This window comes from Hippichthys cyanospilos, chromosome 9 (genome assembly GCF_059441005.1).
Source record: "Hippichthys cyanospilos isolate Australia breed blue-spotted pipefish chromosome 9, RoL_Hcya_1.0, whole genome shotgun sequence".
Taxonomy (NCBI): domain Eukaryota; kingdom Metazoa; phylum Chordata; class Actinopteri; order Syngnathiformes; family Syngnathidae; genus Hippichthys; species Hippichthys cyanospilos.
The window spans coordinates 15,777,111-15,794,057 of record NC_142377.1 but is presented as its reverse complement, the minus strand read 5'-3'; the positions used below and the strand labels follow the sequence as shown (position 1 = coordinate 15,794,057).

General features: G+C 39.2%; 2 protein-coding genes across 2 annotated transcripts; both read left to right on the top strand.

The window, feature by feature from the left end:
- The first annotated feature begins 805 nt into the window (after positions 1-805).
- On the top strand, positions 806-7,631 carry minar1 (membrane integral NOTCH2 associated receptor 1). The gene is made up of 4 exons (XM_088423859.1): positions 806-938; positions 1,836-3,822; positions 4,899-5,117; positions 5,592-7,631. Exons 2-4 carry the CDS (start codon positions 1,846-1,848, stop codon positions 5,784-5,786), a joined length of 2,391 nt encoding a protein of 796 aa, XP_088279985.1. The 5' UTR covers positions 806-938; positions 1,836-1,845; the 3' UTR covers positions 5,787-7,631.
- A 426-nt stretch (positions 7,632-8,057) lies between these two features.
- LOC148419107 (rac GTPase-activating protein 1-like) lies at positions 8,058-16,031 on the top strand. Its single transcript, XM_088423553.1, has 17 exons — positions 8,058-8,197; positions 8,476-8,575; positions 8,760-8,962; positions 9,073-9,224; positions 9,382-9,454; positions 9,526-9,579; positions 9,998-10,072; positions 10,170-10,287; positions 10,399-10,550; positions 10,884-11,048; positions 11,133-11,228; positions 11,346-11,544; positions 12,205-12,310; positions 12,386-12,518; positions 13,396-13,504; positions 13,637-13,745; positions 14,949-16,031. Exons 2-17 carry the CDS (start codon positions 8,491-8,493, stop codon positions 15,016-15,018), a joined length of 1,899 nt encoding a protein of 632 aa, XP_088279679.1. The 5' UTR covers positions 8,058-8,197; positions 8,476-8,490; the 3' UTR covers positions 15,019-16,031.
- The last annotated feature ends 916 nt before the right edge of the window (positions 16,032-16,947 follow it).

Here is a 16,947-nt window from a genome sequence, read left to right as displayed (position 1 = left end):
AACAAAAAAGCACACAATCTTTGCAAAGGAATCACTATAACACACTTTAGCAATAATGTGTTTCAACGCTCCAGTCAATTAGTTCTCAATTTGAAAACAAAAACTGTCGTGTTCCTGTCACAGTATGAAAACACACTAAATTAGATTTGCTGCTATCTGCAGAAACCCTATTGGGATCTCACATAACTCCTGCCTTTGCATACCCCCAGTGGTACTTTGTGGTACCATTTGACGTGATCTACATTACAAATACAAGTCAACATTGCTCTCATTTCTCAGCTTGTTTGCTGCATTGATTTCCCCAGATGGACCATTCCGTTGCTAGATGGATGTACTTCTCTTGAGTTGCCAGGCGAATTAAAGATGTCAATTGTGATCATAGGAGAGTGCAACCACTCAGATGAAAGCCCTGACGCGCCCTTGTCTTAATGGGGCTTTAAGTACAGCCCTTTACGTTTTATAATGTAGAATAATGGTGAAGTCTGGAAGGGCTAGAGCAAGGCAGACACTTGTGCTTGTAGATGGCAATCTAGCCCAGATTGCTCTATATTGGCGTGTCAATTAGCAGATATAAAATTTTCATCTGCTCTTTTTATTCTCAAGCTGCATGCATGATCACTATGGCACCTTGAAGAAGAGGGTGTGTCAGCAACAGTATAGTGGCTGCACTGACTTAAGCAGTAAATGATACTCAGTAGTGGCGGGGGAAACCGTTTTGGACGTATATTCAGGTCCCGTTGGGGACTGCAGCGACTTGTGGGAAGATGACCTGATTTCTAATTTTCTCTCCTGCTTGAGCTGCGGACTCTACAGCTACAAACGCAAGAGACACGCCAAAGCAGAAAAGCAATATGATAATGGACCGGATCTAAATGGATTTTATTTTCCATTTTTTATTGGACGTATGAGTGGTTGAAGTTGGTATTGAAAATATTCAGGTGGGTGAACAAGCGTATTGTCAGTGTCTTTCGTCTGGCGGCACGTAAACGCACCATGCGCATTATGTTATAAAAATATTGTTTTTTGACAGCTCTCTTGTACTACTCGGTTTTTAATGTGAATACTGTGTTGCTCAAGCGAATCCTCTTAGGGACAGCGATTGCAATTTGTTTCAGATAATTTCGCATTTATACTTATAATCTGTTGCTAAAATAACTGTCAAATGAAATGGGAATGCGCAAAGTAACGTCACAGCGCCAGGGAGTTATTTTAAGGCTCCAAAATAAGGTCGCTTTCTAAATTCACGCTCGAAGGTTTTTTTTTTTCTTTCACTATAGCGCCTGATTTTATATTACCTGATTCAGTTGTAATCAGTCCTCCAAAACAACAAAACAAAAATCTAAAGTATTGTAATATTTAGTTTTAAAATACAATATTGTAACTGCAAATAAAAGTACCTGACTTTTTACCAATTCGATATTTTAACACTGCATAATCTCGTAATTGCTCAAACAAATTTCATTGATAAAACGTTTTCTTCCAGAGTCAATGTTTCCTATGGCAAAATAGTCTAATGCGTAATTCTCACAGGTGTAAACGAAAACGAATGCATTTCATTTCGCAAAAACAGCAAACGACACCATGAACACAAATTTCTTAAATTCTTAAAAACAAAACAATAGAAGAAATGATGCTTATTATAGTTTAGTACAATTAATAAATTCACCTAAATAGTAGAATTTAAAAGAAGAGTTGATTCTTTCTCATTTGAATGGTTAATAATATGTGGAGCTTTTTGGGGGGGAAGTTTAGTTTAGTTTTGATCAAATGCTTTGTAAGTATTGTCGTGATGAGATTTTTTTATGTATGCCAACTGCTTGTGATTTACTTCTCAGGTGAGCAGCCATGGCTAACCTGCAGCAAGAATACCCAGGAGTCCTCCTGGGGATCCTTGAAGAACTGTCCAACATGCGTCAGTGGTTGACCTTCCAGGACCTTTGTCGCATGGTCAGCACGCGCTTTGACCTGGAACACCTCATCGAGCTCAGGAGCCTTTTGTTTGCCGCCGCTAGCCGAGACCCCTGTTTTCCAGCCACTCTTTTTAGGGACCGGGTTTCCACCCGGGGACAGGGGCTGTCACCAATAGGTGTCGCTGCTGATATCGTGACAATCTTTAATTTGATTCAGATGACGGGTGGGGCCTCTGATGACAGCCAACCAATGAGAGCACAGGCGGTCCTGCCTGTGGACCAGTCCCCGGGTCCTAGCCTGCCTGGGATCCATAAACTAAACATTCCTCGCAGGGAGAGAGCACGAACCCACTCTGACTCCAGCGCGAGTCTTATTGACAAGCACTTTCTCTTTCCACACTCTAACTACTCACGCAAACGAGGCAGTCTTCCTCCCGATCCCATCTCATTTGTATCGCCCCCTCCCGTCAGGACGCGGGCCGTGTCTTTTGACTTGCCTCACACCACACTTTTGTACTCCAGTGGGCAGATCCCCAGCAAGGCCATGAAGGATATTTACCTGCCTTTGGAAACGGACAGCGAGTCAAGTGGCGATTCGGCTCCGGTTGAGGTGTTTGAAGCCGAACAGGAATCAACAGTCGACCAGAAGAGAAACATCTTTAAGAGGGACTTCCACAATCGCCCGCCTCTCGTACCGCAGGTGACCGTCAACAGTGAGTCCCCCAGTCCCAAGGGAGAAAAAGGCTTTGACAATCACAGCTTTGAAAATATCCCTAACCCTTACCCTTCACCCACCCCAGTCCAACAGTCTGCAGATCCGCAGATGAAACACGAAAGTCCCAACGACCTGCAGGACTCCACTTATTTCGGATCCATCCCAGAGCGCTCCCCGAAACACTTGCAGCCTCCTAGAAGTCAAAGGCCCATCTGGAGTAATAAGAGTCACAGCCTGGAGGACCGGATCAGCCCGGCCGGCATCGGTACGGGACTTGAGTCTCGTGGCGCAAAACTACAGAGGCGATCAAGACCCGCTATGAGCAAACTGGGGGGTTCTTTAGGAGGTGAGATTGGGGACATTGAATTTGACGGTATGAAGGCCAAAGGAACCCAGACAGATCCCCCGGACACCAGGCGTCTCCGTAGCCTGGTTCACGCCGACCGCCTGTCCTTCATGACCTCTTTAGATGATCCAGATTTTGCTGATGATGACATTAGTGCCATCTTCCGCTTTTTGGATGACATTAGCATGTGCGGCTCCACAGGAGTCCTGCACCCTAACGATGGATCCGGGGGGCTCAACCAGGATACTCCAGAAGCCAGGCGGGGCCGCCTAGGCCAACTTTCGAGGCTTTTCCATTCCCTGGAAAGCAGTGATGATGGACTAAAAGCCAGCGTGTGCAAGCTGCTGCTTCGTATGAGCCAGATAGAGCGACAGTTGGAATCACTGCATGATGTAAAAGCGGAGATTTCCCAGGTCTTGTCTGCTTTACAGCGACTGGATGAAAAGATCCCGCAGCCGGCTGTTGGTAGCGGACAAAGTAGCAGTGGCCGATGGCTGGAGCCCCTTAGCGGCATCTCCTCCTTCATGAGCCACCCTGTCACCCCCTCTGAGTTTTCTGAACCTCAACCTCTGTCTGTCTCAGAACATCTCTTTCCTGCAACTAGCACTAATAGTCTGGACTGGAACAGGTGGGACACTCCAGGGGAGCAAACGGAGATTGGTCAAAGTGACCTAAAGGCGGGGAAAGACGGGAAGAAAGACGCGTCATCTCGCCGTGCCTCCAAAAATGAGCCCGGGGAGACAGGACCATCCGATTCGAAGCAAGCTAAAGGGTCAAGCACGGCAAAGGACTGGAAGGTGTCGTTCTCAAAAATTAAAGGTGGCAAATCTTCAAATAAAAAAACTGGGCAGGTGGAGTATACCTCTGACATATGTTTACTTTGTTTGCATGATCATAAATATAGTGTCACCTCAGAGGTTTTTTTGGGGATGCTATGTATTCTTTTAAAGAGCAGCAACAGGGGAACAGCTTCTGTGTTAAATTCCTGGCAGAGGCTTTTCTGTGTGGAGATTAGCGTCACTAATTATAGTTTTCGACATATGTATATATATATATATATATATATATATATATATATATATATATATATATATATATATATATATATATACATATATATATATAAATATATATATACATATATATATATATAAATATATATATATATATATATATATATATATAAATATATATATATATATATATATTTGTATATATATATATATATATATATATATATATATATATATATATATATATATATATATATATATATATTTGTATATATATATGTGTGTGTGTGTGTGTGTTATTCTTTAAAATTTGATACTATCCAATAATGTTTTGATCTTGGTTAGTGTGGTCTTCAGTGAAACACTACAAATGAGAACAAGCAGTATGGAAAATGGATGAATGCATTTTAGTATTCTTAATAGTTAAACAAGTGTGAATATATATTAACTACCTGTAGCTTTGAAATAGTATTTAGTGACAAAGGTGCAATTTGGAGGTCATTTGGATCATCCTTTTTCCTCTAGTTTCTTAGTTTACTTTTGTAAATATAAAAAAACAAAATACTCCCAGTGTGTCAGTCATGTTGGCTCACAACAGGGCTCAGATATGTCTCAGACTCGGCCATTGGACTTGCTAAATATTTGTATCGACTGGACCGAGTCCAATTATGTTTTTAATCTTGAAACTGAATGCCTTGCTTAAAAAGGAACGTGAAATAAAGTGATTAAAATGGCCATCTGATGAGTTAACCTGTGCTGAAGTGCAGTTTTCTTCCATCAGCCATGTCACCAGTTTATAAAATTTGGTGTAAGCAACCATCAAGAATTGGTGTCAACGCTTGATATCCCACCACAAAACAATGAAAACCCAACACACATGCTCAGATTTGCAATGTCCACTCTTCTTTTTCTAGGAGGACCAGTCAAGGAAAACTGCAAAACTTCTCTCCCAAAAGTCATCCAGTTTGGTGGAACAAGTGTTTAGCTCGTCCTTGTTTGGCAACAAAGAAAGCAGCTTGACAGGTGGCCTCACCGCAGGGAAGGTTATGGATCCCCGACTGGCTGAAGGGAGAGGAAGATCTGTCTGGACTGTAGATGACCGAGAGGCACGAGTCTCCCCTTTTGATTTACAGGTATGTTTCAAATTTAAGTTGTAAGAAAAGTTTTTTGTTTTCATAAAACAGCATGTGGACCATTACTCTACTACTCAACTATATTCTTTATTTTGATTTAATAACCTACCAACTACTAGAATGTCTCATAGAAGCCTTCTTAATTGATTAAGTATTGTAAACCTAAAGGACTTGATGGATCATTTATTGTAGTGTAGTAAAATGAGAACGTAATTTCACCTCCATTATTCCTCTTGATATATGTCAGCTTTATTTAGATTGATAAAAAAAAAGACCATATAGTTCAAATATTTGCAGTCATGAAAATTTAATGCATAGCTGGACCTTTTTTCTCTCAGTTGGAAATGTTTGACAGTATTTGAATGCAGTTAGCGGCTAGCGCTAACGCTGGCGTGTCACACAATGACAGCATGATTGACTAACTGCTTCTTAGTGTCCTTAATTAGCAATTGAATATGATTTTTTCTCATGCAGGCCCGTGATTCCCTGAACCCAAACAACATGGAGTTCTGGATGGACGACATCTATACTCCGGGCTACGATGCATTACTCCGGCGTAAAGAGGCCGGACTCCGCCGGGCCAAACTTTGCAAGTTGTTAGCACTCATTGCTGTTGTACTGGCGATTATTCTCGTCATTGTCATTCCAATTTGCACCATGAGATCGTGATTCATGAAAGGTTACTTGATGATGCTTCGTGCATCTCCCCTTTTTTTTTTTTAAACACTTTGAGCACCAGTGACGTGAAAGCACGTCAACGAAATTCTAACGAGGAGTGCCAGTGACGTCAGTGATTTTCTTTTTTTTTTAAATAAGGATGGGCTAAGAAAAAGTTTTTAAAAAATTTAAAAACATTAACTTATGTCACAGAATGCTAGAAATGTGCTCGCAGGTTCTCTTTTTTATTTTTAAATGGCAGGTATTTAAAGAGTTAATGTTTGAGTTGAAGCCTCCCTCTATGAATGCTACTAAATATTCTGCAAGCAGAAACTTCTTCAACAGCACAATCAGACAATCTGAACAGCACATTCATTGGATGACTTTTTTCATTGTATGCACGTTACAAATAATTTTATTTCCTTCATGCAAGTATTGTTTATTTAATTTTGAATATTTGTTTCTCTCTGATACAAAGCCATCAGATATTTTTTACAGTCCATTGTAAGTGCATAAATGTCTATTGTATGCAACACTATAATATATTTAATCCTGAGCCGTGATCACAGTTATATGAATGCCTCGACAAGTCACTCTTGAAAGCGCTTTGCAATCATAATTTTTTGCCTTTCCCTTGAAAAATGACGTATAACAATCCTGATTGCTCAGAATTAGTTTCAATGATGCACTTTTCCATTTGTTTTATTGTTTTATTTTTGATACCTCATCTTGGCCATCTAATCTGAAGAACGCAAGGGTTAAATCTGCACAAGGACTATGTTTGTATTTTAGGGTCAAGTTTCAAGAAGAGAATGTCTCGCTGCTGCTGCTGATGTTTGTGATAAAGAAAGGAAGAGGAAGCATTTTCCAGGAAACTCTCTCTTAATGGGAGTTTCCACTTGTAATTCAACTGATGGGCTGTTTGGAGTGCATCCTAGCGCATTAGCTTTTGCCTCTACTCACCCCGCCAAGGTTTTTCCCAACATGCCGACTCAATAACAATTTCATTTATCCTTCCCTCACAGTGATGAATGTGGTTTTTACCGCGGTGTGAGGGTCAATTTTGTTAAAACTTTCTCTTAACCCAAGCAGCAAAGACTAACTTTTGGTGCCAGGCTGTTAATAGAGGATAAATGTAGTCGACAAATACATGTGAATCTGAATTTCAAGGCTTTATGTCCTTTGTAATTGATATATTATTATTTATTTTATATGAAACTCACGACCATTTATTACTTATTTATTGTATAGATCTAGAGTCAACACGATGGACTGATTTCTTTCTGATTGCTTTGGCGCACTTGAGTCACTATTTTTGATAGAAACTATGCATATCACTGAGGTTTTCTCTTTTCAGAACTAAAAAGTTGCCTCTTGCTTTTAGTGCAGAAATATGCACTGGGTCTAATGAGAGTGTGTTTTGCTTTAGCACATCCTCCTAAGTGGATGCATGTCTGCCATGTATTCCTCATGAGAGTGTTTGTGGATCCATTACCAATGTTGCCACTAAAGAGGTAGAACTTTGCAGTCAGCACAATATGCAGGTGCTTTCTCTAAAACTTGTGTGCATTAGAGCCTCTTATTACACTTTCTCCCCCTGAGATGCGTTCATGAATTTTAGACATTGTTGTTGCACTCTCAGGTAAATAGACAATTCTTGTAAATGAAAAAAAAAAAAATCAAAGCGCTCTATAAACAGAATATTACAGCACAAGTTGGTGGCTGGAAATGCACATTAGTTCATGCTGCCTGAATGAAAACGACAAAGTGAGATGCCTTTGCTTTGTATTGTATGATATGATTCATATGACCAATAAAGCATTGGCGAAGAAGAAACTTGATTAAGCAAAAAAACTATATGAATTGTCCTTACTTTCCCATTCATCCAGTTTCTATATCTTATCATTCACATGGACATGAGTAATGCCTAGCATGCACAAACATGCGTAGCCAGTTGCACCGAAAATCCAGGCAAGGACGAGAACTAGACACTTTTACTAGTCTGTCTGTCTGTCTGTCTGTCTGTCTGTCTGTCTGTCTGTCTATCTATCTATCTATCTATCTATCTATCTATCTATCTATCTATCTATCTATCTATCTATCTATCTATCTATCTATCTAATCTTATCTTTATGGCCTGCAAACGGGTTTGCGCATGCCCACAATTCCAAGCAATAATTTGCTGTTATTACATCTATGAACCTACCGTAGCAGTAGAGAGTAAAAGTTGTAGGAAGAACGAAGGAGGGAAGCAAAGAAGAAGAAAGGGCGCTGATTTTGAACTTTGAAGAATGCACAAACTGCCCCAAACAGGTGTGGCTCCGTAGCACCGGAGTGGGAATAAATTCCATTTTGTGTCAGCGTCGGACGTGGGCTGGATCGTTACATGTCAAACACTTTGCTGCGGGAAATACGTTGCAGAGGTAACTAATCTAATTTATTTAGCTAGTTTTGGAAATCTACGATATGTAGCTAACACACCGATGCTAAAGTCAGCACATACCAACCGCTTTGTTGCGGGTACACCTAGCATCAACGTGAATTTATGTCATAGCATTATGTGAAAAACTATCTAAATACCGCAAATACTTTTCTAAATCTTGTGGTTTACATCGTGAATGTTTGACTTGGCCTGATCACTGTTCACCTTTTTGCGACTGAGCCCCTTAGCTTTCATAGCTAACCTTGTTAACGTTTCTAGCCGCAGAAGGACAGCATGGAGTCGGCAGTGGCCAATCTTTACAACCAGTTCCAGAGTTTACGGAGCCACGTAGACCGTTTGAATGAGAGCGTTGAACCACGTAAGTTGGGGCCATTCGTTATCAGTTTGCTACTGAATGCTTCTATTGGTTGAATCTTCTACGATATTCTGCTACAGCGCAAGTACACATGACAAATCTGTCCTGATATATATATTTATACATTATATATACACTATTCACTGTACCTATGCACATGTAACATTCTCTTCCTTTATGTCATTAGAGTTTCTTCAGATGGCCATTAACTTCGAGGATTGCCGAAAAAAGTGGCTGCAGACCGGCGAGGAGCTGCTATCCTGCAAAGAGACGCTGGCAAAAGCAGAAACCGAGAGGGGCGCTTTGGAGGTCAAACTGAAACATGCACGCAACCAAGTGGATGTGGAGTTGCGGCGAAGGCAGAAGGCTGAAGCTGTTTACGAAAAGCTGGTTTGTGGCATGCCCTTATACTGCTAGGCATGCAGTTTTTCAGAAGACTAAATAAAGTCGATGTGACTGACCACTAAAATGTGGTTTCATCTCTCTCATCTTGCCACAAGGAGCGACAACTACAGCTGATCCGGGATATGCTGGTTACAGAGAACAGCATCAGTATACACCTTAGTGAGGAGCAGCGTTCTGCTCTGGCCTTCCTCAGTACGCACTCTCAGGCTGCCCAGGCTGCAAGATCCAACCTTAACTCCAGCAGAAGGTAACATTTTCTAATTGTTTTCGACTGAGTTTTTTTTTTCTTTACTCAAATTGTGTTTCATTCTAAATTGCAAGAGCTGCATAATGTATGAAAAGTGTTGTTCAATATTCATCCTTCACACACAAGTTTAAAGTAATTACGCTGGTTGTCTTTGTAGGTTGATGGCCATTGATGAATCAAGCTCCATAATGTTGTCAGACATCAGCTTTGATCAAACAGATGACTCCCTGGTACTTTCCTTCATTTCTTTAAAGCTTTTGCGCTAGTTTGACATGTTGCAAATTAATGCCATTTCTCTCAGGCCTGTGATTCTTCTATGTTGAAGACTGCAAGACTGCAGAAACGTCCCAAACGAGTAAGGCTTTCTCATTGTTGTTTCTTTTTTCTTTGTGTGAAAATGGTTACAACAACTTCTCGTGAATTGGTTGCCAGCCAATTGCAGGGCACGCAGAGACGAACAACTATTCATACACTCAATTACAGCTAAGGACAATTTAGAGTGTCCGATTCACCTGCCATGCATTTTTTTTGGATGTAGGGCAAATGTTTTATTTAAACTCAATACAAATATTATCAGCGTGCTTTCATGAACTTCTGAAACCAGAGAACATTTGCTAACATTTCAAGTATTTAGACAATTATAAACAAAAAAAAAAAAGCTATCTAAAGGATTAATCGTTTATGAATTATCATAATTAATACGATAATTGATTTGTCACTTAATTGATGCACCTCTAATGCCCACTTTTTAAAGTTCCTTTTGTAATCCCCAGCGTTCCTCTCGAAAACTTGAAGTTCCCCCACAGGCGATGAAGAAACCTCGCTCCACGGGTCACCCTTCTGATCGAGTAAGTGTGCTTCAATTATGTTGAAAATTGTTGTCTGTGCTTTTTTTTTTTTTTTTTTTTTTTTTTTTTTAACATTCCCGGAAAATTATATCTACAGATAAATGAATCCATAGTTGCAAAAACCACCATCACCGTGCCAGTAAACGGTGGTGCCGTCGAGGCTGTCTCCACTATTGAGACGGTCCCCTATTTGACTCGCAGCAGAAAGAAGAGTGGTGAGTAATTTCTGATTACTGCTTTTGATAGTAGTAACTATGAATAGAAATTCATTTTTGTTCTTGTAAAATATTCTCTTTATATGTTATGTGATGTGAATTTGATGACAGTTGCCCAAGCTTGGGCTGCATCAACCTCGACTGAGCTGTCTGAAACCAACAGTGAAGCCCCCAGTACACCACTTTCGGGTTTCCCCCCTCACCTCCAAAACCTAAAAGCCAAAAAAGGAGAAGGAAAGCAGCATGTTTTTGTCTCCAAAACAGTGAGCCATTACTTTTTTCTCAATATCAAATACAGGTTATTTTAAAATTGATATTAAATGAATACTCTTTAATGTTGTATTTTCTCAGAATTATTGTTTTAAATACATCAGTCCTTTACATAAATGATGGGCATTTTTCTTCCATTAAAATCCTAATCATCCAGAATGATTGAAGAAAATCGAGTTGTGATCTTTTTCTGGCCATATGGGCCAGCCCAACCAAATACCAAAACCCATGTTTTCACCAAGCTACTTCACTTTAACTGACACAATCATTTAAAAAATTCCAAGCCATCCTAACCTTTGAATGTTTTTCACCACACTCTCACAAAGGTGATCAAATCAGAGTTCTGTGCCCCGTGTGGTAGAAGAACAAAGTTTGGCAAGCTGTACCTTCGCTGTCAGGACTGCAGGACGGTGACTCATCCCGAGTGCCGCGACTGCTGCCCGCTGCCTTGCGTTCCTGTGTCCATCGGCACTCCCATCAGGACTACAGAGGTGCAGCATGTCTGTCTCATTGCTTCCCACAATAGCTCTATGACCCGAAATATAACAACAATGTGAATCCATGTGTGCTTGCAGAGCACTCTGGCTGACTTTGCGCCGGCCACTTCTCCGAAGATTCCAGCTTTAGTCATCTACTGTATCAAAGAGATTGAACGCAGAGGTCTACATGAGGTGAGACGGACTTGTGACCTTCCTTAGAGTCTTTTTTTTGTTCATTGTAAGATTCATGGGTTAATTCCCAGTTTATTGTGTAACTACACCATATTAATTAATCTCTCCTTTTTGCAGGTTGGCCTGTATAGAATCTCTGGTCAGGAGCGTCAGGTGAAAGCGCTGAAGGAGAAGCTGATTCGAGGAAAGACTCTGCCAGCGCTTAACAAAGTAGAGGACATCAATGTCATCACCGGTGTTTTGAAAGACTTCCTGAGGAACCTCCCTGAGCCAATTCTCACCTTCCGTCTCAACAAAACCTTCATGGAGGCAGCCGGTCAGTTTGACAAATCACGTGACTCTTTAAAGAGCTCATGCAGATTAATTTAACTTTTTACAGCAGTTGTATCCAAGTAACATGTAAGTTTTTTGACGGCACATAGTCTGATACCATAACCTTGTAACATATAACAGGGAATTTGTCGTGCAAAGATTTGACCTAGATGTCATTACTTCACACACAACCTAAAATCCTGGGCTGTCGCTAACAAATATTTTTATAATCGATTATTCCGTCACTTAATCAAATAATCAGCTAAAATTTTATTTTGTTAAGTATATTTTTTTTCCTCAGTTACAATTTATTGAACAATAATTGGTGTTCATTTGGTATTGTTTAGTGATTCAGAAAACAGCTAAACAATAATGAAACAACATCAAACAAGTTTGGACATTTTTTTTCAAAGTAAGAGCAGATGTTTTCAAATGTCTTAATTTGATTAAACACAGAAGAAAAATGTTTTTTTCATGGCTGACTATAAAAATCAATGGTTAAGTGTAAATCATTTTAAGTAAAAAAATGGCTCGATTTTTTTCAAATAGTTGTCAAAGGATTTGATAGGGTACTTGTTGAATAATCAAATTTTGACGGCGCCACTAAAGTCAAAGTTTGTTTTAAAAGAAAATGACTAAAATTGCTCTTGTAACGTTGTTGCAGAGATCCAGGATGATGGAAACAGTCTTGCCTTGTTGTGCCAAACCATCAGCGAGCTGCCTCAACCCAACCGAGACACCCTGGCCTGCGTCATGATCCATTTGCAGAAGTAAATTCAATTCCGTTTTGAAGGGTGAACTCTCCTTTTTCGTTAGTGAGCAAGCATATAATAATTTCCACACAGAGTCTCAAAGAGTGTTGATACGAAGATGGATGTGACAAACCTGGCCAGGGTGTTCGGACCTACCCTTGTGGGCCATGCTGTTCCAAACCCAGACACCATGACTGTCCTGAGTGACACAAGAAGACAACCACGGGTAAAAAAAAAAAAAAAAAAAAGATTTTTCTTTTTTTAATCAGTTCACATATTCTAAACTCATTCAATCCGAAATAATCTGAAAAAATCCCCCCAGCACTCAATTCAAGGTATATGTACCTTGCATGTACATTTTTTAATTTAAGTGTTCAGAAAAAGAAAGATCAAAAAATGTCTTACAAAATGAAGTAGGTGCGAAAGTAATTGTTTGCATTAGTATCTAGTTGAATTTTGCTCAATTAGAATTAAGTGCTTAAGTAAGCAATCAGTTGTAGCATGTATGGGACTAAACCTGTGCTTCTCAATTATATTAGAACATTTTGTCCCCCGGCCTCCCATTTGCCACGCTGACCATAAATAAGATTATAATAGACAAAAAAATTGAAGTTCCAGTGGATCCCTGCCAAATGAAATGAATCCATTCCGGAGTTGGGATCAAGACAACATCGTTGTATGGCGGGCAATAAAAACCTATGGTAATTAGCTAATGCATACAAAACCCCAGGTAAAAACATCAATATTTGATATACATATTAAAAATCAGTAACAAAATGGTATAGTAAATGCTAATTATATATAATATACATGTATACCGTCACCCGGGGGTCCACTGTAAGTAAAACTGTATCCTTTTTAACAATGACAATTGACTAAAGGAAAAGCTATACAAACCAGTTTTCAACAACTGTTAACTACTCTTTTGACAGCATTTATACAGGTTAAAGGTTTGTCTAAGCAGGAAAAAACCCAAGTGCATCAATTCTTATTTTATCACAATTACGCTTCGCATGGCAAAAACAAAGAAATGTAAAACTATGTCTTTGTGATCGAATGAGTTAATTGTAATTCACTTGGACTCATTTTTCTATTGCTTCTAGGTAATTGAGCGCTTCTTTAGTATACCAGCAAGCTACTGGAGTCAGTTTGCACATCCGGATAACCTAGACATGGACAATGCTAACGTCACCGAGACTCCAAAACGGAACGGTAAAACACAGCAACAGTGATAATAGTCTTGAACCTTCTTGTTGTCGTTTTCATGTATGTTAGTGCACAAAACAAAATGGCAGTTCCAACAACTATCGACTTACACTAATCAAATCAATGTGTGTTTTCCAGTGAGCATACTTGGACCACTGACCACTCCCGAGCACCAGTTGATGACAAAGACGCCTTCTTCTGGCTCACTCTCAAAGAGGATGATGCAAACTCTATCCAGCACCACCTTGTAAGTTCATTCACACACGTACACTTTTGTGTTTATATGTTGTAACAAATGACTCACAAATAGGAGAACAGCAACATTTCTTACTTGGCTCTATAGGATTTATGCTCTATTCTAAAATGCATGTACTCTGGTAACATTTAGAAATGTTTGCGGATTGTCTACTGGGTCGTCACAGCAATCAACTGAAATAATTCCTCAAGGGTTTTTTTGGTCAGCAGATTTTTTAATTTTATTTTTTATTAATTTAAGTTACCCATTTCTAACCAATAGGCTTAAATTATCAGTTTTCATTTCTTAAATAGGATTGTTCTTTGGTGTGACTATTTTTTCCACAGAGCACTAGGCTTTGCTAGGGTTGGGCGAGTACTGATACCAACTTGAAGTTGCAGCCGATACAGTACTTGTATAGGCTACTCAATTGGTGCAGTTTTACAACCACAAATTAGAAGAATAGAAAATTGCCATTAAGTTTATGAAAATGTTATATTGGAATGGTTAGGTCTTTTTATTTATTTATTTTTTCATCTTTTTGGAGGGGGGGTATCAATTACGGAACTAGTAGTAACAGAACTTGGTATTGGTACTGGAACTAATTACAATAGTCGAACTGTACTGGTATCTATACGTTTTTTTGCAATAGAGGATTTTTATGTATAACTCAATTGCTTTATGTTCAACCATTTTTTTTTTATTGTCTCATCTTGGTGTGTGTGCGTGCGAGTTTAAATCGTTCCACGTGAAACAAAAGGTATATGCAAACCTGTTGGCAACTTTGCACCAGTTATTACAGCATCTGTGCAGTAATTTTAGAATCAGCCCCTCATCTCATTAAATGCTGACGAGGTCAATTGTTAGCTCAAATAAGCAGTTATCCCCAGTCAAAACGTTTGCAAAGTTTCTTAGTTTGCCTAGTTATTAAAATGGTGATGTTTTTATTTAAAAGTTGGGAAAAATCACCACTTGCCAAAAAATGATGAAAAAAAATGTCTTTAGTAAAACTTAAACAGTATATGGCCATTTAAGCTAACCAAAAGTCATGCTTTCTTCAGACCTAGTAGATGCTTTGTAATTTTTCTTAAAAATGTCCTATTACGCAGTGTGCATCATTTTAGAGTAGAGCAAAAATATAAGGTGCGAGTGAAAAATGTACTTGCAATCTATTATGTACAATATTCTAAACATGTCGTCTTCAACCATCTTTAGATTCGCGGGCAAGAACAAAACAGCTGCTAATACTCCAGGCAAGTTCTTCGAGTCGCCACATCTGAAGTAACAGCCAACTGGGATTTAAAAAAAAAAAAAAAAAAAGGTGATAGTGAGTTCTGCAGAACCCGTTGCAATAACAAGCTCTATTTCCACAAGAATGTGAGTAAAACTAATGTGCAATTATAGCGTAAGAATGCAATACAGTATATCGACCTGTTTTTGTTTTTCTAATCAGATTTGAACACATGAAGATTTTTTTTTCTACATATGATCAGTCCTGACTTCATGGGACCTAAACTATGAAAATGAGGGTTTAAAGTTTTAATGACCAGAGCTCACCTGCTAGAAGGATATTTTCTTTTGTGGTTGTAACCACAGATATAAAGGTGGAGCAGTATATAAAACATGGGCAAAGGGAGAGAAAAAAATGTTTGGCATCATAATCTTGAGTCCCCGACCTGAAACATACTTTAGACCTTGCTTTGAACACTGTATTTTACATTTATGTTGTGTGGCAATGCTGACTAGAAGTCATATATACACTATAAGTTACACTACTAACATCAACACTGACACTCAATGCGAATTATGCAGTACAGTATTTTGCACTGGATCCATGCAACAAATTGGATAATTATACTCACCGCTAGAGGCTGCTGTTGTATTACTGTTATGCTTTCATTATGATCGTGCAATGTCTAACTAACGTCTGTGATTGTTTTAACCCAAAGAGACTACACACGCGGTGTTGGCTGGTAAATAAGCTATGCCCCCAATCAGACCTTGTGTGCCAATCGCTTAACTACTGCATTTTTGTATGCATTTTACATTTAATACATTTGTACAAGAGCTGTGCCTTTTTATCTATTTAAAAACAACAACTTTATGCTAACATAACACCATTTGATTCTAATTAGATTAGATTATTTTGAATGAAGTGTGTTGGGGAACCTGGTCGAAAAAAATGTCTTCTACCAGGTTTTATTTAGTCAAATATTTGTTTTGTACCAAACCCTGGTCTAATGCAACACTAAAAACAGCACAGTCCAAAGTTGAGGTAAAATAAAGCAATAAATGTCATTTTGCCTCCTTGGTCTTTGTTCATTTTCAAACCATTAATGGTGATATTCATGATGTGTTGGAGATATTCATGGTGTTGGTTGGTATTGCTGGGTATTTTTTTGGATCTCACTGAATATTAGATTTTTTTTTTTTTTTAATTTGGACAGCTGTGTCACAAAAATATTAAAATATGCACCATTCATGCCCCCCCCCCCCTTTTTTTTTTAATGTTTTCAGAGTCGACTCTTCAAAAACGTTTGCATTTCAAATCAACATTAATAGTTCATTAGTCTGAAATAAGGCCTCATGTGTGACAATGCGTCCCCTCATGTGGGAATGCTGTGTTTATTTATGGCGTGCCGTGCAGCATGCGCTCTCCTACTGCAGGCATCAAACAGCTGGCTGTGTGTGGAGCTCCCTCCATGTTGTAGCCAGAGTGCGCACTGTTAGAGCTCCATCCACTCTGCTGTGGGACTGCGGGGGCCAAATGAGTAACTAGTCCAATTAGAGCGTTTAGATAAATGAAACTTGTACGCTTGTAAACAACCAAAAACAACGACGGTATCAAAGTCCGCTATTAAAAAAGTAAAGTGCAGGTAATGATGCAGGAGGAGGACACTGTATGATTACACTTTCTCAAAGATGAATGCAATCAATGCGCTATTGTATTCCTAAGCTTCACTTATTGCTCTTATTGACTGTTTGCAGACTTGAGTTGATGTTCATCATCCTCCAGCTTTGTGGTGCTTGTGTGCCTGTCTGGCTACTCCACTTTTGAGCCAATAAGTCAGTACCTGTGATACTCCAACTCAATGACTGTCAGTCAAAGCCTGCCAATGCTGTCTGCTGCAACCTTAAAACGTGGGCGTGTATTGCCGATGCACTTCAAATGGGTATAGTTATCCGGTTAAGACAACGGCGCAATACTACTGTA